The sequence below is a fragment of the Ptychodera flava genome, chromosome 2, assembly GCF_041260155.1.
Source record: "Ptychodera flava strain L36383 chromosome 2, AS_Pfla_20210202, whole genome shotgun sequence".
NCBI lineage: Eukaryota > Metazoa > Hemichordata > Enteropneusta > Ptychoderidae > Ptychodera > Ptychodera flava.
This window is the reverse complement of record NC_091929.1, coordinates 27185870-27211003: the sequence shown is the minus strand read 5'-3', so window position 1 is coordinate 27211003 and position 25134 is coordinate 27185870. Positions and strand designations below refer to the sequence as shown.

General features: G+C 35.9%; 2 protein-coding genes across 3 annotated transcripts; both read right to left on the bottom strand.

Annotated features, from left to right (window-relative positions):
* Positions 1-1723: 1723 nt before the first annotated feature.
* LOC139118268 (uncharacterized) lies at positions 1724-13904 on the bottom strand. 2 transcript variants are annotated; one of them, XM_070681546.1, is made up of 6 exons: positions 13717-13854; positions 6501-6595; positions 5503-5679; positions 4407-4604; positions 3391-3606; positions 1724-2685 (listed from the first exon to the last, which is right to left on the bottom strand). In XM_070681546.1, the coding sequence occupies exons 2-6, from the start codon at positions 6580-6582 to the stop codon at positions 2459-2461; spliced, it is 900 nt and encodes a 299-aa protein (XP_070537647.1). In that variant the 5' UTR covers positions 6583-6595; positions 13717-13854; the 3' UTR covers positions 1724-2458. The 2 variants fall into 2 exon arrangements, with proteins under 2 accessions (XP_070537647.1, XP_070537643.1); XM_070681542.1 differs by having other exon boundaries at positions 1898-2685; positions 6501-6604; positions 13717-13904.
* LOC139118256 (uncharacterized) lies at positions 13896-23900 on the bottom strand. The gene is made up of 6 exons (XM_070681535.1): positions 23637-23900; positions 22512-22633; positions 21171-21347; positions 20015-20212; positions 18724-18957; positions 13896-17773 (listed from the first exon to the last, which is right to left on the bottom strand). Exons 2-6 carry the CDS (start codon positions 22576-22578, stop codon positions 17547-17549), a joined length of 903 nt encoding a protein of 300 aa, XP_070537636.1. The 5' UTR covers positions 22579-22633; positions 23637-23900; the 3' UTR covers positions 13896-17546.
* Positions 23901-25134: the final 1234 nt, after the last annotated feature.

Below are 25134 nucleotides of genomic sequence, written 5' to 3'. Positions count from 1 at the left end.
GTACCCTCCGGGCAGGACACCATTTGCCCTCTATCGTCGTACAATGGTCACCTACCCTCGGGCGCTATCATATATAATATTTCACTAAGCCTAATTTGTAAATAGTACAGATATAAGTGAATACGGATGTTATTTGTGCAAAATAATGTAATTAGTCTTTCAGGATACACCAAAAAATTGAAATAAGTGTCAGCATGTAAGCTAATGAGCAATTTTAGTAGTGCAGTCGACCTTGATGTAAGAAAAGCTTCCAAATAAAATTCACTATTTTTAAATCAAAATATTATCGAATCAAAAATCAATGTTATGCTGTTTTATTATGTTCTTAAATTTTTGATAACAATACTTGTAATTTTCTTTGCCCTGAAATGATTCTCAGAAAATCGTCGGCCCTAGTCTAACTAGAGTCAGAATATACAAGACTTCTAATCAAAGGTTGCCCTTGGTCATCGCTCTGTTAATTCTGGCACAACAGACATATCAAAGACCATCAATAGAGTGTACATGTCTTGCTACAGAAATACCACGCCTTTGTACATGCCTTTTTTCCTATAGTTGGTGTCCACAGAAAAGTTATTATTATCTCCCCTAAGGGACGCTGCACCTAACACAGCGTATTTTGCTTGAAATAACTTTTTATGCAAATATTCATTCAATTTTTATTAATTTGTTAACCAAAGATTAAGATATTGGTTGGGTTTACCTTTTAGCTTGTCAAGCAGTTGTAAAATGCGTGATAACGGATTGTTAATTTATGCAAACGTATGCGAATCATCCGATTTTCTTGCTTCTTTTTTCTCCCAGTCTTAAGATTTCCAAAGGATTTAACTCCACTCTTGCTGGATCAAATTTTCTGAAATGTTCATAGTATGTCAGAGTCTTTCCTTCAACCAATGCCATTTTAAAACAAGGATAGATAATGCAAAATGAAATAGAATTTTTACTACATACACTCTTGAATATTACATTTTAGAAAATAGTATCAAGGTTTTGATTTAAATAAATTTTAGCATAAAACCGAAATCGAAAAATTTACCCCAACTATACACCCCTTCATACTAAAATTTAGATTATCTGTTTTTGGGAAATATACAGCTTGAGGGGGTTTCCTTGTTATCTTAGATGAGAAATATTCCTTTGAAATGACCTGTTTGCAAGGGGCTTCCCCCTTACAAGTGCAATAAGAGGCCCGTATCTACGGTCCACTCCTTATAATGACTCATGAGTACTAACTTTCTAAAATCATTGTGCAGTCATTCCGAATTAATTGACGACACTTTAGGAAAGGTCTTGAAAAAAAAATTGCCCAATGGGTTCCATGCTTGCGCCTAAAGCTCGTGACTATTAGGAAGGTGATTCGGCAAGATGAAGGCAAAAGAATTTTCGTGTAATGATACTACCTTCCGTCTCTTATTTTCCCATCCCTGTCTGTCTGTCTGTCTGTCTGTCTGTCTCTCTCTCTCTCTCTCTCTCTCTCTCTCTCTCTCTCTCTCTCTCTCTCTCTCTCTCTCTCTCTCTCTCTCTCTCTCCTCTCTCTCTCTCTCTCTCTCTCTCTCTCTCTCTCTCTCTCTCTCTCTCTCTCTCTCTCTCTTATCAATATTGAATTTCGTGTACCACCTTACACTTAAATGATGCCGTGCTCTCTCCTGGTTGTCGGAGAATACCCAATAGTACCACTCTCACGCATGATAATTAATGCACGGTAGAAACTCATGTTCTATTTAAATTTGCATCGCCGGCGTATTTAATTCTAAACAGGGAGATGAAGTATTGCGCATGGTGAGAGACCCTGATGGATGTCATTTCTTGCGGCAGCTGCCGCTTTTGTTTGTTTGTTGGTTGGTTGATTTTCAAAAAAATATTGGTCTGGTAACGATTTGATTTTATTTCTTTTATTGCATGTTCATTTTGCTTTATATATAATGGTGACATAAGAAGATAATCTACTGTAACAGATTCGATGGCGAAACACACAGCGTGAAATCCGTAATTTTCATACACCTCACCCATTGTTCCAATGAAAGTCACTGACACGTAATAACTTTGTAGTTTGTGATTATTTGCGAATGATGTGTACCAGTGTTTGTGTGTGTGTGTTGTATTTAAACTACAGTCATAACTGAATTGCATCTTCACGTCGGATCATTCAGCCATCCATGTTAGAAATTGGAGTGTGGCTAAGCAAGTTTTCCACTGCTTTACTGTGCTACTCGACGGTGATGATGGTTTGAAGTTCAAGTCGTGATGACGGCTCTTTATCATGATATGTTAATATTGTTCATAAGTGGCAACCGTGTGCGTGTGTATGTATGTATGGATAAATTGGTGATATTTGTGATAAAAGACATCCATCATTCTATTTTGAGTTCAATGAACTTTTGTGCATGAAACGTTTCAAGGTAATGTTAACGTGGAAAAAAAGCTTCAGCTCTTCTACTTTTCGTGGTCATTTTTGTCGTTAACCAGCCATCACTCGTACTTTACAGGCGGTATGCCTTTCTGGGTCTTGTGTCAACAACGTCCCACTGACGTAGCGCCCTCGCAGGGGTGTGTCACAGCCACAATGGAAGTTAAACCTCTTCCTATTGACCATTTTACGTTGTACCACATCATCACAGACCGCGTTGTTGTCTATGTTCTCGTCATCATCACCGATGTGAACTTGAGTATCGATAATAGGATAATCTGATGTAAAAAGAAAAAAGCATGCGATTTTTTCTCTCAGTTTTCGTCTGTAAGAAAGCAATACCAATGCAATATGAATACTCTGCAGAGTGTTATTTTGTTTGAAATATGCATTGGTGGACATAAGGAAGCCGTAATGCATCATGTAAGTATCAAGTAGAAATGGATATGTTAAGAGAGTTTCATCAAGTAGGCAGTGACAAATAGATCCATTTCATTTTCATATATATCTTGCTTCAGAATAATAATTTAGCAAGGGTTATTTGTAATCAATTAATGACCGTACTGTCAACAAGAGCAAATGCTGCAAGAACAGTTTTAGAAGCCGAATTTTCCTATTTTTGTTAAACTACGACGAGGTTAGTGTTTTTACTGTATGAGCTTTAAAATGCTCTCCATAAGTGGTAGATCAGAGAAGATTTGTAAAAGTTAAAAGAGTCCGAAAGTCTGCCCCCGAGATACATGGTTCATTTCTGTACAATGTGCCTGATTTTTTCAGCGACTAAGGATAATACTCACCCTTTATAGATGCCTGATTTGTTTTATATTCAAGCTCTCCAATCGTATGAACGTAAATTCATACATCTGCGACAAAGCTAATAGTATACACCTTGTTCTAATAAAAAAAATTACCGTAAACCCAGTCACAGCCGCATACTTTGTTCTAATAAAAATTTCACTGTAATCAAAGTCACAGCCGCATACCTGCGCATTGCTTTGTATTGAGTATGTCTACTTGGTAGATATCGAACGATTCTCCTAAGTCGATTTTCCAAGCCGTTTGATTGTCAGAAGATTTGCCGCTCGCTCGGTTAGTTTTTTTGCCATGGTCAGCCTGTGATGTTTGATTTATCATCTCCACAATCCCCATTATGTCTTTGCCTTTCGCGACATCTGTTACATGCACTGGTGGCTTACAGACTATGACGGAATTAAAAATAAATTGGGTAAATTTCTCTATTTTCATATTCAGCAAACAATACAGACGCATGTCTGTTTGAATGGAACAAAACTGTGTGATTTGTGATGAAGATTGGGAAAACGACCTAAACTGGGTGGTGCTTGAAGTATGTAATGATGATGAGGAAAACAGTGTTAAGTTGTTGTTGTTGTTGTTGTTGTTGTTGTTGTTGTTTTTGTCGTTGTTGTTGATGGTGACGATGATGACGGTTATGATGATAGAGAGGACGAGGAAGAAGTAGACGAAGAGGGTTTAAAGAATTTTGTAGCTGTGATTTATGGAGAGGAGGATCTTCATAAAAAAGCAAGATAAATACATTGAAGAAGGAAGATGAGAACAAGAAAAGATCTATCATGATGTGTCATAATATAATCCGGTATGTTAAATGATATTGAGTCTTATGCTATACAGGAAAGAGGCAAAGTATCGGCATTGACATATTGCCCGCAATGAAGAGTGAACATGTAATAACAGAACCAAAACGATTCTTAATGACTTGGCAAAAAATGGTATATTCGAGATTTATAAAGTTTTAATACCATTTGTTCGATGATTGTATTTTACATTCAAGGAAAGGATTGGCATCTAATCCGTTTGAGGAAAAAGAAAAATATCACATCATTAGGTAAAAATACTCCCTCGGTATACCTTTGTTGATGTTCATTTGGTCAGAAAATTTTATAAATGGACAGAATGAGAAAATGCATTACATATCAAAGGCGTTAGAGATATTTACATATCAAACCCCCGTAAACTTTACCTGGGGCAATGACTTCAAGTTCACAAAGCGACAAAGACTGGATCTTTTTCATCTTCTCAACGTTCACGTATCTGTAGACTGCGTGACAGTCCTTCCCAAAGACGACAGAATCACTTCTTATTACGTGTTTCAAACACTCTGCATTTCGACTGGATTTAGTGCTGTTTCCAGTATAAATTTTCACATCAGGAAAACGGCCTGTCATGAAATAAAGATGTGCTAAACATTGCACGCGTGTAATCTTTTCACATTATCTATAAAGGAACACGATTTATGTCCTTTTATATCCTTTCAAGAGTTCATTTACTTAAATAACTTTATTCTGTGTTGTTGTTTGTGTTGATAATGTTGTGATCGACATTCAACTGATAAAATGAGTAATTCAATAAGAACACTGGTATCACAAATGACTCCATCTGATCAAGTAATGGTAGCAATTGAAATTACCAACAATAGAATTTTAAAGTATCCAATAATTGTTACTATACATTCAACTTGCTGACAACTTAGAAAACGTGATTAACGTGTACTAACAAGTTTCTGCGGTCAAGTGAAACAAATTTGATTTCTGTCATTTAAATCTGACATTGAACTCGTCCAATAATCATTTCCATTCAAGGTAATACATTACGGGGTCAATGGAACAATTGTGATTTACAAATTTAAGTAGGACCATCCTGAACCACTGATAGTTAGTGGTGGTATCGGGTGTCCGGAATGGGTAAGCGTACCCTGCTAGCATGCTAAACCCGTCAGGATTGGTCCCAAGTTGTCTAAATATTGTATGAAAAGATACAGGATATGAATCACTGTAATAAGTCAAAGCCGGGAATGCTGTCGTTAACCATTTGAGTGACCGAGCTGTCATATCTGGCCCCAATGACGTCATATCGATCGAGAACACGTACACGAACACGTTTACGTTTACACAAAACATGGAGATGTTCAAGAGCTTGCGGGCGCACATTTACATTTATGTTGTGTTGACCATTCAATTCGGCATATCAATTGCGCCAATTGCAATTAAAATTGAAACTCGACGTGTTGCACGTAACAGAAAAAATATACATGTATTACACACAGAATGGATACTTACCCCGAACTTTATGGTCCAAACGCAATTTTACACGATGAATGTCAAACGATCTGCCGAGATCGAGTGTAATTTCCTTGATGTCCTTGAAGCTTACACAGGTAGACATATCGCCATCAACTAGTTGTCCCAGTGCTGCCTCTAAGTCGCCACTTATATTTTTAGCAACGGCGATGTTCACTGTCAGATAGAGCACAGACGATATAGAAGGCTCAATTTGCTTCATACGCTGTTGCTATTCATCCTCTGATGATTCAAATATTAATCATCAAAATTGTACTTTTCAATAGAAACCACCTTATCGATAGCCAAAATTACCTCATAGTTATGGGTATCGTTTCCCCTTATGTACCATTTTAATAAAACTACATTCACACACGATGAAATCCATCATTGTACTGCATGACTCAAATGTGAGTTTATTTCTGTTTTTAAAAATCGTATTTCCGGAACAGACACGTTATTGAGCAACCGCCATTTTCCATGTCTACAATCTACACCTGATCTTTGTAGAAAAACTAACAACTAACAACTTGAAGGCTTGACGATTCAAATCTAATTCGACCTTTAAATAATGTATGTTGATATGTAACTTTTTTCATCCTGAAAGAAGCAGAATCACATCTGTGTATTTTAGTGTAACAGCACTGTTGACATCTTTATTGGCTTTGATCTTACTTCACCTGTTTTCACAGGTTCGCAACAAGTTTTGCGCATGTATCATTAAATATTAAGATCTTGAAAAATAGTTTCTAAGAAGTGTACAGGGTCTTATCAACCCTAGAGTTTTATGAAGTGGGTGACCCGTTCATATACCTTTGTTCAGAGAAGTACCGTGCAAATGTACGAGGGGCTGATTACTCATTTCTGGCAGAGGGTAATCACTCGCTTACACAAGACCGAATTCTCTTAATCTTCTTTGACGGCGAGATCTGTCTTTAGCTCAATATACTTATCTAAGGAAGGATATACAGTCAGATAAGAATACAAGTACCACTTACTTTGAGTTCGTTTCGCCCGAGCACCAGTCAATATTACAGCAATTCCAACAAACAGTTGTAAGTTCATGATTGCACCATACATGTTCTTCTTCTAGCTAGAAGAGCTCATAAGTTATGAAGATATAATATTGTTATTTAAAAGAAACAGGTGAACAGTTGAATAATAGATCTGAGGAGGCGTTCTATATATATATATATATATATATATATATATATATATATATATATATATATATATATATATATATATATATATATATATATATATATATATATATATATATATTATAAGATTTTTAAAAGCGGTTTATAAGAAGTGTATGGGTCTTATCAACCCTAGAGTTTTATGAAGTGTATATATATATATTATATATATATATATATATATATATATATATATATATATATATATATATATATATATATATATATATATATATATATATATATATATATATATATATATATATATATATATATATATACCGTACACTCTGTGCCCAAGTTCAGAGGGTTGCCATAAAGCCATTATGGTGATAACCGGGAGGGCACATGTATACATTTTGTGTATATATATATATATATATATATATATATATATATATATATATATATATAATATATATATATATATATATATATATATATATATAATATATATATATATTGTTATGTAGGTCATTTCCCCACACTCATCATGACCTGAGTTCAATTAGTCTAGAACATTCCCAAGGTCACTGCCCTTGATGACCTCACAACCTTGAATTCAATTAGTCATGTTTGGAATGTTCTGGAAAGTTGATTAGTTGTGTAAGGGAGATAATTTTAGAACAGTAATTAGCATGTCAATAAAAGTTCTAGATTGTTCTTATATGCCTTTATAAAAGGGACGTGCTCAGCTTCCAGTCAGACTTTTGGGATCGTGTCTCTTGTGTGTTACTAAACTCCAGCAGTAGTCATTCTCAAGACTTTTCAAGACCTTCACTGTCAACGCTGGATTTATACTGTGGACTTTGTGCAGCTTCAAGCCTGCAAGCCAAAGGACTGTTCATTCATCCGACTGACTGTTACAACTCTGAGACTGGAGCTTTGCCGTCCCAGCTGAGATAAGTAGTCTGTACACTTTTAAAGCTTGTACTCTATCCCTGACTTAGCAATTAGTTTTATTTTCGTAATAAATTTTGTTTAAACGTTAACTGCTGAGTTCACCCTTTTGTTCGTTTTCTCTGCACGTAACAAATTGGGGGCTCGTCCGGGATACGAATATTTTGAGCCGTTTGACAACATTTTGCCAGCCTTTTTAAAACTACTGTATACTGTGAACTCAGCGAAATTTAATCATGGCGGAATTTAAACCAGAGGAAATGGATGACCTTGATCAGGACACATTTGATTCCCTCAGAAAAGACGACCTCATAACACTGGCCAATTTCCTTAAAGTAGAAGTCAAAAGATCTATGCGCAAGAGGGAAATACAGTACCGTATTGCCAAACATCTAGTTGATTTAGGCCAATTTGAGGAATCCACCCTGAAAGATTATGAGCCCGAGTCTACCTCTGAACTCAGAAAATTAGAATTAGAAATGCAGACAAATTTGGAGATCAAGAAACTAGAATTACAAATAGAAAAAGAAAAAATACAAATGCAGTTAGAAATGGAAGAAAGACAGAGAGAGAAAGATAGGCAGGAAAGATTAGAAATGAAACGTTTAGAGCTTGGACAGTCAGGAAAATCCTTCCCTTCACACGGTTTTGACATCACTAAGCATTTCAGGTTAGTCCCCCCTTTCCAAGAAAAGGATGTTGATAAATATTTCCTTCATTTTGAGAAAATTGCTCAGAGTCTGAATTGGCCTAAGGAGTCCTGGTCTATGCTTTTGCAGAGTGCTTTGGTGGGTAAAGCCAGAGAAATTTACATTCAGTTGTCAGTAGAGCAGGCTTCAAATTATGATTCTGTGAAGGAATTAATTCTCAAGGGCTATGAGTTGGTGCCTGAAGCTTACCGTCAGAAATTTAGGGATTGTGAGAAGGTGAAGGATCAAACTTATGTTGAATTTGCTCGAACAAAAGAACAACTGTTTGATCGTTGGTGTTCTTCTGAAAAGGTCAGTCAGAATTATGACAAATTACGACAACTTGTTTTGATTGAGGAATTTAAAAGGTGCATCCGGAGTGACATCAAAACGTTTATCAATGAACAAAAGGCAGATACATTAGAGGTTGCTGCACGTTTGGCCGATGATTACTCATTGACTCACAAATCTTCATTTCTCAGCAAACCATCCCAGTCCTTTTCTTACAGAAACAATGCAGGTAAATTTAACTCCTCCTTTTCATCCAAGAATTTTTCAAAGGAGAGTAGGAAATCAAATGAAAACAGTTCACAAAATTCAAGTAACACTTCTACATCGTCAGATCCCAAGTCTCAATCTCCTTCTGACAAACAGTTTGGTACACTTTCTTGTAATTATTGTAAGAAAGACGGCCATTTAATGTCAGAGTGTTTCAAGTTGAAAAGAAAACGTGAAGGTCAAAGTGGTCAAAGTGGATCTAAGCCCACCGGCTTTATTTCTTCATCAACTCAATTAGAGTCTAATAATGTGTGCAACACATTTTCTGAGGTTAAATCCCTCTTATCCCCAATTAATGAGGTCAAGGTCAATTCTTCTCAAGATAGCATTATGGGTATTTTCGAACCATTTATTCATAATGGTTTTATATCACTTTCTAGTGATTTCTCTTCCGCTACCCCTGTCAAAATTTTAAGAGATACCGGGGCTTCCCAGTCTCTTTTGTTGGCAGATACCCTGCCGTTTTCTGAAAAGTCATTTTCAGGTTCTAAAGTTCTTATTAAGGGGGTAGATTGTAACGACTACATTCCTGTTCCTCTCCATAATGTCTATTTGTCTTCGGACTTTGTTTCTGGACCTGTGGCTTTAGGTATTAGGCCTTTTTGCCTTTTGAAGGGATTCACCTTCTTCTTGGAAACGACCTTGCTGGGACAAGGTCATTACTAATCCACTTGTGACTGATAATCCTAGTTTAGATCAGGATCCAGAGCCAATTGAACAAGAGATACCCGATTTATTTCCTTCATGTGCCATTACTCGAGCCATGTCAAAGAAAACTTCGAGAATCAAAATACTCTCAAAAATAATGTCACAGATGTTGACTTAAATGACACCTTTCTCAGTCAGGTGTTTGACACGGATCATTCCGTTATCCCTCGTGGATTTGAAACTTCCAGTAAAACTTCTGCTGACCAAAGTCAGACATTTTCTAGATCAAATCTCATTGCAGAACAACACAAAGACCCAGATATTTTGTCTTTGTTTGACAGGGTAGATGATGAAGGTAAAACTTCAGATAGCTCTGTTCCTATTATACAAAGTCTGGTATTCTCATGCATAAATGGAGACCTCCAGATGTTTTGGTTGATGACGATTGGGCTATAAAACATCAAATTGTGGTTCCAAAGCCCTACCGTGCTGAAATATTGCGCCTGGCCCATGAAACGCCCTGGGCTGGTCACTTAGGAGTCAGGAAAACTTATCATAAAATTCTCAGTCACTTTTATTGGCCTAATCTCAGGCAGGATGTAGCACATTTCTGTAAAACTTGTCACACATGTCAAATGGTAGGAAAGCCAAATCAGACCATTCCAAAGGCCCCTTTACAGCCAATTCCTGCATTTCAAGAACCATTTAGTAGGATACTAATAGACTGTGTTGGGCCCCTACCAAAAACAAGATCAGGAAATGAGTACATATTGACAATAATGTGTACATCAACTCGGTTCCCCGAAGCCATACCACTGAGAAATATAAAGACAAAGACTATAGTGAGAGCTTTAGTCAAATTTTTCACTTTATTTGGCCTCCCTAAATGTGTCCAGTCCGATCAAGGCTCCAACTTTATGTCTGGTATTTTTCAACAAGTAATGGATCAGCTAGGCATTAAACAGTATAGGTCATCCGCCTATCATCCAGAAAGTCAGGGTGCTCTTGAGCGATTTCATCAAACTTTGAAAAACATGATTAGGACCTACTGTTTTGACACAGAGAAACAGTGGGATGAAGGAATTCATTTTTTGCTCTTTGCTGTTAGAGAGTCAATTCAGGAGTCTCTTGGTTTTAGCCCATTTGAGCTTGTATTTGGACATACAGTCCGTGGCCCACTTAAGCTCGTTAAAGAGAAATTCCTATCAGACGATGATGATTGTCTGAATATTTTGCAATATGTGTCAGATTTTCGTACAAAACTCTCTAAAGCATGTGAATTAGCCAGAGAAAATCTTGAGTCATCTCAGCAGTCAATGAAAACCAAATACGATAAAAACACCTCAAAACGGAAGTTTGAACCAGGTCAAAAAGTTCTTGTTCTACTTCCGGTTCCTGGCAAACCACTCCATGCTCGTTACTTTGGGCCATACCTAATTGATAAGAAATTGAGTGATTTAAATTACATCATAATAACACCTGACAGACGAAAACAAAAACAGCTATGTCACATAAATATGCTTAAGCCATATTTAGATAGGGATAATCCTACTAAGACAAAGCCTGTCAGTGCAGTCAGTTCAAACCATTATGAAGATAGTGATACTGAAACTGACTCGAGTGAAAATACTCTAAACTCAAAGCTGGGCTCGGTCAAGCTTCAAAACTCAGAAATCCTGGAGAAGCTGGAGTCTACAAAGTTGGCACACCTCCAGCCAGAACAACAACAACAGGTAAAAGAACTGCTCCACGAATATAAACACCTATTTCAAGATGTTCCAACGAGGACAAACGTCATCTATCACGACGTTGATGTTGGGGACAGTAAGCCTGTAAAACAACATCCATACAGACTGAATCCAACAAAAGCGAAATATCTCCAGGAAGAAGTCAAATACCTGCTGGACAATGACTTTATTGAACCCAGTAAAAGTAACTGGAGTTCGCCGTGCATACTTGTTCCCAAATCAGATCACAGTTATCGTATGTGCACGGACTTTAGGAAGGTCAACACTTTAACAAAGACAGACACTTTCCCAATCCCGAGGATTGATGACTGCATCGACCGAGTGGGAAAAGCCAAGTATGTGACGAAATTTGACCTACTGAAGGGATTTTGGCAAGTCCCTCTGACAGATCGTGCTCGTGAAATATCCGCCTTTGTTACGCCAGACGGATTGTTCCAGTACAAGGTGATGCCATTGGAATGAAGAACTCTCCGGCAACGTTCCAACGGATGATCAACGACGTCATATCCGGTTAGACGGGTGTGCAGCTTACGTTGACGACGTCATTCTGTATAGTGACACCTGGGAGGAACACATCAAGCTCATGCGGAAGTTCTTTGAGAGACTGAGTAAAGCAATGTTGACTGTCAACCTTGCCAAATCTGAGTTTGTATGGGCAAGGGTAACTTACCTCGGACATACTGTAGGACAGGGTGAGGTAAAACCTGTTGATGCCAAAATCAGTGCCATTTCAAGTTTTCCCATACCAAACTGCAAACGACAACTGATGCGCTTTCTCGGTATGGCTGGTTACTACAGAAAATTCTGTCCAAATTTCTCCACAATTACTGAGCCTTTGACTAACTTACTTAAAAAGAAAGTAAAGTTTGTTTGGTCAGAGCAATGCCAACAGGCATTTGATACACTTAAAGCCATACTGCAAAGTGCCCCAGTGTTGTCTGCACCAGATTTCACTTTGCCATTCAAATTAGCTGTAGATGCTAGTGATACGGCTGCTGGTGCTGTTTTATTGCAAGAGGATAGTCATGGTATAGATCATCCTGTTTGCTATTTTTCACGCAAATTTAACAAATCCCAGAGAAACTACTCTACAATTGAAAAAGAGTGTTTATCTTTGATATTAGCTTTACAGCATTTTGAAGTTTATGTTACTTCTTCAAATCAGCCAATAGTGGTTTATATTGATCACAACCCTCTTGTTTTCTGCAGAAATTTAAAGGCAAAAATCAGAGATTGCTAAGATGGAGTTTAATGTTACAGGAGTTTAATCTTGACATTAGACATATCAAAGGCAGAGACAATTTAATTGCAGACTGTCTCTCTCGTATTTAGAGTTTTATTGTTGTTCACTTTCAAGAAATTTTATTGTTGTTCACTTTCAAGAAATTTTACTTTAGAGTAAACAAAATTTGAGTACTTAAATCCTTTCAAGATTACATTTGTAAAAGAAAGATTTTTCTTTGAAAAATTTTCTTTTTTGAAGAGGGGGTGTGTTATGTAGGTCATTTCCCCCACACTCATCATGACCTGAGTTCAATTAGTCTAGAACATTCCCAAGGTCACTGCCCTTGATGACCTCACAACCTTGAATTCAATAGTCATGTTGGGAATGTTCTGGAAAGTTGATTAGTTGTGTAAGGGAGATAATTTTAGAACAGTAATTAGCATGTCAATAAAAGTTCTAGATTGTTCTTATATGCCTTTATAAAAGGGACGTGCTCAGCTTCCAGTCAGACTTTTGGGATCGTGTCTCTTGTGTGTTACTAAACTCCAGCAGTAGTCATTCTCAAGACTTTTCAAGACCTTCACTGTCAACGCTGGATTTATACTGTGGACTTTGTGCAGCTTCAAGCCTGCAAGCCAAAGGACTGTTCATTCATCCGACTGACTGTTACAACTCTGAGACTGGAGCTTTGCCGTCCCAGCTGAGATAAGTAGTCTGTACACTTTTAAAGCTTGTACTCTATCCCTGACTTAGCAATTAGTTTTATTTTCGTAATAAATTTTGTTTAAACGTTAACTGCTGAGTTCACCCTTTTGTTCGTTTTCTCTGCACGTAACAATATATATATATATATATATATATATATGTATATATATATATGAAGATGATATAAAAGACACTTGTTGTGTCATCCTTTTATTATACATTTTAATACAATTTCATTTTAAACTTTTACTTCTTTTTCAATAATTATAGGACTCTTCTTGACATAATTTTCTATTACCATATATGTCCATATATCTCGACCAATCAGTATCCTCTTTGTGAAAATGGTTTATTTTTCCATATTACGCATTATTTCACCTTGAGTGCACGTTTAAGAAATTTTAGGAAAAGTGTGTCATTCCGTAAAGTTGATGGTCATTTTATCAGGAAGCTTGTGACATGATAACACTGTAATGTTAGACAAGCCCGAAATCCGCTTGCCTGTTCTGAGAAAGGTTAAGCTTTATAAAACAACTCACCTTGGAATGGTAATCATTTAAGGAAGACAAGACGTGTGAAGATGATGAGTGCTCTTCGAAAACAACAAAAAATTAAGAATATCAACAATCTTTCATGGATTCAGCTAGTCTCGTCCAGTGAAACGTCTGCTATTGAAGAGGGGTGCACTATAGTACTGCAGTCAACACGTTTGACAACACAGTGTGATAGCCACAAAGTGGTTTCTCACGTTCTAAATTTATAAAAACTATTAATATACATTCGAGGGGCTATGTTTACAATTATAATGCCGACAGGATGAACATTTGGTTGATTTCGCAATATTTGACGCTTTCTTTTGTTCTTTAAACAATGAAAGGATGGGCGAGGCGAATATACACGATTAAAAATCAATTGTTCGAACAGGCGGCAAACTGTTAACAATTTATGTAAACGATGAACAGTTGCTCCATTGGTATTATCAATTGATATAAGTTTACCTTATGACTGGATAACAAAGTCAATTGCATATAAGTAAGCTTATTTTAAGTTCAGATGTCAGTGAACGTGGATATGATTTGTTGGCACTTTAATACGTCAAACAACAGTGTAAAAATTAAAGTATTCGAAAGATAATGGACAATGAACTCACAAATTAAGGTCACAAGACAAATGAAAGAGAAAGTGCCATATTCATTCTCTTGAAAGGAACATCGTTTGACAGACTAACTGTTCCTCTTGTTCCAAATTTATCTAAATACAATTTGCTGTAGTCATTAAATTCAATCATATGTTAGTTGTTCGAAAAGTTTTGCTCTGAGTCTTTTTATTGCTGCGATTCGTTTGCCTATCGACCAGGAAAGATTCGGTTCGTTAACACACTTGTTCTATTAAAGTAAAACAATATTTCATTTATATGCAACTTGTGTAAACCAATTTAAAAGCATATTAAGAAAATTAAGAATTCAGCCTCTCGAATGTCACGTTTGCTAATGTGGTAAATGCGTAAACTAATTGAATGCAAAATCTTATATTGTTTAAAGTATATCTTCTAATTCAAAATTGGCATGAGTAATTTTCACTAAAGGTTTCAATAGAAGATGTTTTTCATACTTAACACGAGCAAAGTCAAAAATTTTATTTTTCAAGTTGAATATTCCATCTCACCTTGATTACTAATGGACCCTGTTCATACACACCTTCTCATCACTAAAAAGTAAATAAAATTCTTCCTTGCCTGCGCAATTAGGAAACATTTGAACCAAACACATTTCTAATATCTGCTACATCGTATTTGTCGGTAGATTTGAAAAGTATAGTCAATCTCTTTTCACTGTATGTATCGAGTAGTTATAAAAAATCGTAAATCTGTCTCCCGTTCCGGGCCGCCAACCTCGTAAAGAGTTAAAAAAACTAGAATAATTAATTGTTAAGAATGCGTTTAGTGTTGAATATGAAAATATACAACTAATTATTAGGCCCACCGATCGCCTTTGTTTCAAGGAATTTATAATATTGTTTAAGTTAATGCAGGCATTTCTCTGCTACCTACCGACCATGTAGTTGAAGGGTTTTTAAGATTTTAATTCGTCCGCAACATAGACAATATTTTGTGGTCTTAAGGTAGTGTGCACCTCGAAAGTAAAATACTTCGGCTTTTGCCCAAACTTAAACTTTCCGCACATAAACTTTCAACAATTCTTTTACCAACACAAGAGTGAAAAATAGGGGTCACAATACAAACTTTGGAACTAGAGGAACAAATTAATATTTGATAGTCAAAATGGCCGCCATCCCTGTGTTAACTCTATGCCAGAAAAAATGGCCGCCATCCCTGTGTTAACTCTATGCCAGAAAAAAAAAAAAAACATTTCGAAAAACGAAGATGATGAAATTTCGCATCAAGAGCTTTAAGATGACCCCCACAAGTGGTAGACCAGAAAAGAATTGTCAAAGTCAGAATATCTGTCTATGAGGCGCTTTCAACCTTGACAGTAAAACAACTAATAATTTGCATTATGAGCTTACATAGCGCTTCTGATCGTGTACGTTACATATTGTTCGGATTATGAGATGATAACGGGATCTTGTTGACTTGTTTATTTTCTATGATGTTCTGTGGACACTTGTTGTGGAAATTTCCACAGCGGTGATATTTACAAATAGATAAATAATTTAGTTTCAACTTACAATTATCCTATTCTGTAGTGTTTACAAATTCGTGTATAACCGAACAATTGCGTGTGCTGTTTACAAGTCGCATTAAGAGCTTCAAGGAAACAGCTGTTTGTTCACGTTTTCGGTCGAGATATACACGGTATTCCGATATGTAACGGTAACTATTCGTAGGAGTTGTACGTATTCTATTAAGAGTTATTATAATAATCATAAGAAAGGTCATCCTTTCCCAAAAGATGTAAATGAATTCTTGATTTTTAGACTGTTTGAATGGAGTTTGCCTATAAACACCTACTTAATTGTCCGTCAATACCATTCGTCGGTTGATTTCGTCAACATACATCTCAAGCACATGGATTTCGTGAAATCGGTACCTGCGAATATATCACGTTGCAAACCATAACATTACGAGATCCGCCCGGTAACTGTTTATTTCAAAGGAAATTAATATCTGAACTTCTCATCAGAGCATTGAGTTCTCGCGTTATGTACCCCGTAGAATGCTTACACCAATAATTAGTAGTTATTGACATATACATGTGTAAATGTAAAAAAACTGGAATTGTATGACCACTTACTTTCCCGTATCGCTTAACCCTATAAACGACACACATGTCTCTCCCAGTGATGACAGATAGAATGCCCCCCTCCCCCAATAAAAAGAATCATAAATGTCTTGCACCACGGGAATTCATGAACATTTCAAATTAGCACTTTCATGTTTGTAAGTGCTTGCTTTTTGGATTGCATTCGGAACAGGGAAATGAAATATACTTAGCCTGTTGATTTCATCTGTTTGATAATTAATTGTTATGGCAATGAAAACGATTAATGACTTTTACTAAAAATCTAAATTGTTAAATCGATACTGACATATAAGTAATATAATGTTCCCATTCTAAAACATGCAAGTATTTCGAAAATTTGCTGATGTGTTAAAATCACACTTTTGGTTCAAGGACATTACTAAAATCAACATGCATTTGATGCATGAATTTTCATATAAATTATACATCACTTGTTGAAAGAAAAGTCACTTGTCTAAATGTTATTCACATTATATTAAGTGTTATTTTTGTTGTTGATTTATGTGCGAATGTGTGTGCTTCATCCTAGCAGTAGTCATGACTAAGTTGCGCTAACACATTACAGCCACCCTCTTTAGGCATGTGATATGAGTAAGTTCTTTACCGATGTCGAACGGAGCAAAGCGGTGGCGATGTAGGTCTTGAGTATGTATGTCTCCTGACGATAACTCTTTAGTATTACATATTTACATGATGTCACCTGGGTAATAGCCTGAACATGCGGATCGATGAGGGTAATTACGCTAATATTACAACTGATGAGAACACAAGCAATCATCCATCAGTTATTTTTAACTTCTTTAAACCATCCAACAATGAAAGAGATATGATAGTCCTTGTAACATTTTAAAGGTAGTTTCAACACGATTGGAACTAATTTGGGATAATTAGATGAAGTAATGTAGGTTTAATCTGCAAATGCAAGCTCACCTCCTTTCCTTTTAAGTTATACACTTGTTTGCATGAGTAACTTGTATATTGCATCATTCAGCTATAGGACACCTAACACTTTTGAAAATTTCGAAAAAATATGATCTAGTTATCTCAAATTAGTTCCAATCGTGTTAAACTAGTTCAGTGGTCTTCGCCAATTTTGTCATCATCGCTTAACCGGCCATCACCCGCACTTTGCAGGCGGTATATTTTTCAGGGTCGTTTGACTTCAATGTACCACTGACATAGCGTCCTCGCAGGGCTGAGTCACAACCACAGTGGAAGTTAAACCTCCCCTTCTGGACCATTTTGAGTTGCACCACGTCATCGCAGACTGCGTTATTGGTTACGTCATTGCCATCATCACCGACGCGAACTTCGGTGTCGACAATAGGATAATCTGTAAAGGAAGTGAAAGTGTACCATTTTTCTCTTACCTCGAGCTTCTTGATATTCTTTTGTTAGAAAGCATGACTTACGAATTAAGAACAGCGAGGATTAAATCCGGCGCCGATCTTTGGTTATGAACTTAGGCAAACCGCATTGCATCATCATGAATAATCAAGTAGCAAAGGATAACGCAAGCTAGTGTATTAAATCGGCGGGCCTTTTATCAGCTTTATCGAAAAGCACATTGACAAACTTGATAACGATATCAATGAAAAACAAAAGACTAACAACTCATAAATATTCCAATTCGACAAGAACTAATGCGAGAACAAGGGATTTAGGACTGGCCCTTTAAATAGGCAATAAAAAGTCAATTCTTTCCATATTCTTTCCTTTCGTTTGCAGAATTATAAGTAAAACAAAAGATTCGTAAATCAAACGAGCCTATTTTTGAGTAACGAATAATAACAGAAGACGTTACACGTAAGAGGCGGGGTTAAACACTTGGTTTAGCACCTTCTAAAAGCGCGAATTTCTCTCAGGTCGAAAAGTAAGAAAATCAACATTTTGTGTCTACTCCTCCAATCATTCCTCGATAACAGCCTTCGAGTTTTCATAATCCTTAAAGCTCAGGTGTGAGGTTGCGGATTTAAAAATAATATGTTTAAATGGAAAAAATAGGCCACGCTGGGCTTGTGTACATGAGTAAACTCATTGTCATTGGTCATACCGGACTTATACACTGTATTCTCACAGATCAAGAGTAATGAGGTAGGTAACCCCATGAACAGCATATAATTTATGGCTTGACAAATCGGAATAGTATTCATCCGTGATTGATAATCTCGTGTTTTTCATTATACTTTGTAAACGAATGATCGTAGATTCATACATCTGTGGCATACCTATATACCTTGTTCTATGAACATTTTAACGCCTCCCGTGAATTCAGATACATACCTGGGCAGTCATCTGTATTAATTATATCTACTTGATAGATATCAAATGATTCTCCTAAGTCGATTTTCCAAGATGGTTGATCTCTATTCTTCGCTAGAGGGTGGACACCATGTACGTTCGTCATATCAAATTCCACGCCATGGTCATCCACTGATCTCTGATTGATCATCTCTGCAGCTCCTACTATGTCTTTGCCTTTAGCGACATCTGTGACAGGCACCGGTGGTTCGCAAACTATGACGGTAACGGACAAAATGATTGTCGTGGTCATCATTTACCTTGACAATAAAAATGGTATTGGGCAACTTTTAAAGTTAATTTGATTTTCAAATCACAGGACCTGGAAAATCAGCTGCTTTTGTAGTAAAAGCAGTCAAACATGGACTGATTTTTTTCTCCGTTACTTGCACCTGTTTTAGTCACCCGATACTATCTAGATTTTTTGACGGCTTGTTTCGGATAAACCTTTATAAATAAAATAAACGAATAAAATAAATTTATGTTCTGCCAATAAGATAGCAAATATTTAGGTGGAAACGAGGGGAGAATAAAAGTATACGGCTTAGTATTACTGTTATTGACGACGGCAAATCTCATAAACACGTTGGTAATATGTGTTGTTCTTGTTGTTGATGATTATGTTGTTCTTGTTATTTATGATGTTGTTATTGATAATGATGATGATGATATGATGGTAGTTGTGGTGGTGGTGGTGATCATTATCAAGGTGAAGATTATGATTAAAATAAAGACTTGGTGGGGGTGGTTATAGTTATGAAAATGAAGAAGAGTACCTCTATATGTTGGTGATCATGATGAGAGAGAACATTATGAACAAAATCAACTTGTGGCAGATTGTAGTAGGAAAAAAGGAATGATCAGGCAAGATTTTGCCTTTTTCTGAGAAGGTGATAATCGACAAATTAAAATATGTTTATTCGTATGGTACTCTAAATGTATTTGCCATGACAATTAGTGACAGCATTGATTTAATGCTTGCAAAAAGTGTACGAAAATAATAGAAACACGACAATTATGATCGACAACGGATGGAACTTCCTATTTTCCTAACTTTTCCATGGTTACAATAAAATCAAGAAAGAAACTGTTTTTCATGTAATCTGCTGGAGAAAGAGGAAGAAGTAAGACGTCAAACAATGAAAATGTTTCTTTGGTACACCTCTGTAAGTGTAGATGTGCTCTGGTGAGTTCAAGATAAATTCAATGCAAACAAGTTCTTTTTCAGATCAGAAGTGTAGAAGTATGTTTCATGCAAGTGCACAAAATTTACCTGGAGCAACGACTTCAAGTTCACAAAGCATTAAAGACTTTACATTTTTCATCTTTCTGATGTTTATGTATCTACAAGTGTCATGGCAGTCCTTCCCAAAGACGGCCGAATCACTTCTTAGGACGTGTTTTAAACATTCGTGATTTCGATTGGGGTTTGTGTGGTTTCCAGTCCTGATTTGTACATCTGGAAACTTTCCTGTAATGAAATATAGATGTTTTTATATGTATGCGAGCCCAGAATATTTAGCCTGGCATTACTTTTAAAATAGAGCTAACAAAATGTTGGGCAACCAAAGAAGCTGCACAATTTATAAGTCGAATATTCAAGTATTTGCTAAAAACACGATTGGAAATTAATTAGGATATTTAAAAGAGAGTAACTGCAGGGAAAGTGTAATGTAATCGAAACTTTTACAGTTTAAATTTAATGAAATGAAATCATTTTGTCATTGAACCAAACAATTTTTTAAGCATAACGACCATATGTCATGTCACTTCAGTTTAAACGTCTTAGTTTTGTGTAAATGTCATTATGAAACGAGACAATTGCATAAAATGTCTGTAAGTTGTCACGTTTGAGCCAGAGCACTTTTGTGATTTTTTCGTTATTTCAAGGAACAAGATATATCATTTACTGGTAACGTTTATATTACAACGTAAATTTCGAAAAGAATTTTGAAGATGGTTAGCAAATACGGTGTAATATTACACTCGTTTCTTCAATTATCAGAAATTTTATCAGTGCAGTTACTTCGAATACGTCACAAAAAGTTGAATATTGTCTGCAATATCGACCCTACAATTGTACAAAAGTTAGGAAACAATCTTAGTACTACGATTTCGGCGAAAGCATTCCTTGTGAAAATTTGGTTATTGCGAAGGAATCTTCCCCCTGAACGGTTAAATACTGATGATAAATTCATCTTTTAAATCTGACAGCAATTATCTGGTAAGGAATCCATACAGTTTATTCATGTAAAAGACATACAAATACATGCAGATTTCTTCTTTGTATTCTCAGTTGTATTCAAATTTTACGAAAATTTACATTCGATAGCTCTCCTTTCAATCGTGCGTTGTGATGGAAACTAGTGATGTAACATTGGGAAGTCGGAAGAAAATATACAAATATTGTCCAGAGATACTATTCTTACCGCGAACTCGATGATCCAAGCGCATTCGAACTCGATGGATGTCGAACGGTCTTGCGAGGTCCAATTTAATTTTGTCGATATCCTTGAAGCTTACACAGGTAGACATGTCACCGTCGACCACTTGTCTCAGCGCCAACGCTCCTTGGCCGCTTATACTTTTAGCAATGGCAATGTTCACTGCCAGACAGAACACATGCAAGGAAGAAACTTGATTATGCCTTATCCCTGACGCACTCCAGTGCTATTGTTATGGTTTCTTGAGAATAATATTGATGATATTTTTGTTGCTGTACATTCTGGTTGTTCTTATCGTTTAAAACAGTGGTGCACGCTACAAAGTTTTGACTAAAATTCCGATAGCTTAAATTGAAAAAAAAAGTTATATTGCAAATAGACATTTTCAACACTTTTCCTTTCCTGCAAAAAAATGAATTAAGCATATTAGGAATTTGCTATTATACTATAGCCTTTTCAATACCAGCGAATTCTGGGACGTCATATCCTCAGATTACTACAGATAATGTATCCGATTAACTAGCATTGTGGCCACAGATGTTTTCTAAATCTACAAATTCTCTGGCGTTGACAAAACTATAAAATAATAGCGATAGTACTCCCTCCCGGACCCTTATGGACTCATTGACAGGTAAACTTTGCACTCCATGATGTATTCGTCTTCCACTCTTACATTATGTCGTGCAAAGCTTACTTTTGCCCAGTATTGGCTGGGAGGGGTTACATTATTGCTTAAATAATGAAGAGCTGGTACGGTAAGATTTGATGCGCCATTATATAATCACACTTTTTCTAATGGATTAACTTATCACCTTATCTACCCCTTTAACATTTTTACCACATTCGCAGGAACCCTTCATGAGATATCGGGCCTAAAGATAAACCTAGGCAAACTCAGAGCTGAAAGTTCATCAGTGACCACATGTATAACATGTTACAACCAAAGCATTACGATTTATCATATTAAAAACTTGCTTCATGGGTAAGAACATAGTCAAAACGAAACTACGAAAACTGACTCATGGTAGATTGGCCGAATGTTCTTTTTTAATAGCATTTTGTACATCGATTATTATGGTCAAATTAGCTCAAATGGCTTCCTCCTATATATATGTCAACTTTACCCTGGCATTTGAGATACCCGCTAGCTGGAACTTTCACAAACGGCATGCATGGATAAGATGAAACAAAATCATGCGTTACCTAATTATGTTTGGCACAGGGCATGGATTCAGTCAAACAGGTAAAGTTCAAAACTATAATCGCTATCTCCTATTCATGCATCTACGAAAAGTAAAATTTAGTAAATATACGGCCAGTACTTACTTCGTGTGCGTTGCGCATGTGAACGAACTAGTGTTACAGCAACGACAACAAGAAGTTGAAATTTCATGATATCGTTGTTTACGATAAGCCTTCAACTTGACAAGTTTGGAGTTATGAAGAAGCTTTGGAGTAAAAAGAAAAGCGATAACGGTAAAGCAATGTTTGCAAGTTGTTATCATAAACTTCAGAGTGACACTGGTAATGAACAAAATGTGCTCTTGGTAGCTATAAATGTAACATTTATAAGTAGAAATTCCTCGATGCACACAGTACATACATACAAATACACATAAAATAGATAGATAGATAGATAGATAGACAGATAGATGGATAGATAGATAGATAGATAGACAGTACACTAAGTAAACTATATAATACCTTTGCACATACATACATACATACATACATACATACATACATACATACATACATACATACATACATACATACATACATACACACATACATACATTCAAACATACATACATACATACATACATACATACATACATACATACATACATACATACATACATACATACATACATACATACACAGACAAGTAGACAAAGAAACACAAACACATACATTTACACACACACACACACACACACACACACACACACATATATATAATTATATGTATATACAAATATATACATACATACATATATATATATATATATATATATATATATATATATATATATATATATATATATATATATATATATATATATATATATATATATATATATAGCGTGTGTGTGTTAGATGTAATAAGAGACAACGGAGAGAGAGAAATTCCTAAACTGTAAAGAAAATCATGAGTCACTAAATGTATCAATCATTCAAGTCAAAGGCTGGTTGCCTGATATGCCTCCTTCTATATATACTTTGACGTATGATTCTCATCTAAGAGAAAATTTCCCTTTCATAGCCCCAATACCTATGTATTATAATTATAAGTTTAAGGCAATCTTTGTTTTCCGTTTCCGGGAAGCCGTCTGTTTTTTTCTCAGAAAAACACCAGACTGTAGACATTTCAATACTGTAATACTGGTCACACTTTTCTCAAACAATTCATGAAAAGAAAGACTGAGCTTTAAATGCAATTCAACTTACCTAGATGTTAGACATTAAAAAACCCGATAGGTATGAAAGTGTTGTTTATTTTGCCGGGAGCCAATCTTTCAGATGTAAGCAATTGTCCCCGTGATCTGCAAAGTAAATATCCACACCTGCTGATGGAAGTTTGGTGCACTGTTTTCTATATTGGCTCAAAATATAACGTAACTGCAATTTATACTAACCGGAAACACAGACTGTCTGTTAAACTATTAAGTGACTTTTTTATATTCCTTGCACCGACCTTTGTCTTACAACAATACCGATATATATTATGTAAATATTTTTATTTTATGAGGACTCTCTGCAACATTATTGGTACCAAGCTGACGAATTGTCATTCGAGTTCGCCATTCTGCTGACGTCCCTTTTGTTCTGTAGACAATCAGAGCATGTGCGAATATTCAGTAAGTAATCAATCATCGTTCAAATATCCTTCACAATCTATATACGACATGAACAGCGGCATTGGTGTATCATCATGTATCAGTGCGCGTTTTGAAAACCTCCCAGGGTCAAAGGTATCATATTTCAGTAAACCATATTTGAAACAATACAACTGACTGTCAACATTGCTTGATTCATAGGCGTATAAATTACATATTTCAACAGAGAATCGTAAAAATCAAACTTGATGAAAGTCAATACTCATCATACCTATAAATCAAGGTTAAAACATGAAAGAAAAGGAGTTCTCGACAGTTTGACGTGAACAAAACATTATTTTAAAAAAGAACATCTATTGTTGTTGGCAGGGATCTAAATCAAAAATTGCCAGTCATCAACTGGAACAGCTTACTATGCTGATGCACATTGCTTTCTATTTTCTTGAATGGTTGCTTTTCCCAATCATGCAAAATATTAGAAAAGATGTTCTTTCTCTTTAAAGCTGTCGTTTTTTTCTTTGTCTTCACCTTTTTGAAATTCGTGCCTAAGCATGCAAAGATAAATGAGAATCCTTCGTCCCGTTTTGGTTAAAATCAAAGTGCCATTCTTCTCGTATACAATGTATTCAAGTCAGAAAAAGCGTGTCATTTTATCAAATACTATGAATGATATTTAGCGCAGCTTGCTCTCCTCATCAGAATATTAAATGAACTGAATGATATCCCTTCTTTTTATCATCGGTTTTATTCAATATTATTTAAAATTTCCCAAGAAGCATATTTTCAGAAAAAAAGTTTATTTCTAATATTTCTTTTTGGAGGTCCATATTCCAGTGTACCTTCACCGTACAACGATATACCCCTTAACTTAATCAATACGTGAAGTTTTCATTTATCATTTAATAGCCGCAACATTAAGCGACGCCAATACAATCGAATGTGTTTCAAATGTGCACTTTATTGTGCTGTATGTTTGTTTTAAAAAGTATTGTGTCTTCTCAACATAGATACAAAGTTGTAATAAATATTTGCACATCTGTTGTTACTCGCAGTCGTAAAAGTGCAAAGCATGAATCAACTTGCTATGTCGTGTTTAAATAAAGCAATAT

What these genes read in the sequence shown, in the direction of transcription:
- LOC139118256 (XM_070681535.1), bottom strand. Translation starts at nt 22,578, where the DNA reads ATGAAATTTCAACTTCTTGTTGTCGTTGCTGTAACACTAGTTCGTTCA. An exon ending in ACATGCGCAACGCACACGAA is followed by an intron (nt 21,348 to 22,511) that starts GTAAGTACTGGC and finishes TCTGTCTGGCAG; the next exon opens with TGAACATTGCCATTGCTAAA. An exon ending in ACTTGAAGTCGTTGCTCCAG is followed by an intron (nt 18,958 to 20,014) that starts GTAAATTTTGTG and finishes TTACCGTCATAG; the next exon opens with TTTGCGAACCACCGGTGCCT.
- LOC139118268 (XM_070681542.1), bottom strand. Translation starts at nt 6,582, where the DNA reads ATGTATGGTGCAATCATGAACTTACAACTGTTTGTTGGAATTGCTGTA. An exon ending in TCGGGCGAAACGAACTCAAA is followed by an intron (nt 5,680 to 6,500) that starts GTAAGTGGTACT and finishes TCTATCTGACAG; the next exon opens with TGAACATCGCCGTTGCTAAA. An exon ending in TTTGGACCATAAAGTTCGGG is followed by an intron (nt 4,605 to 5,502) that starts GTAAGTATCCAT and finishes ATTTCATGACAG; the next exon opens with GCCGTTTTCCTGATGTGAAA.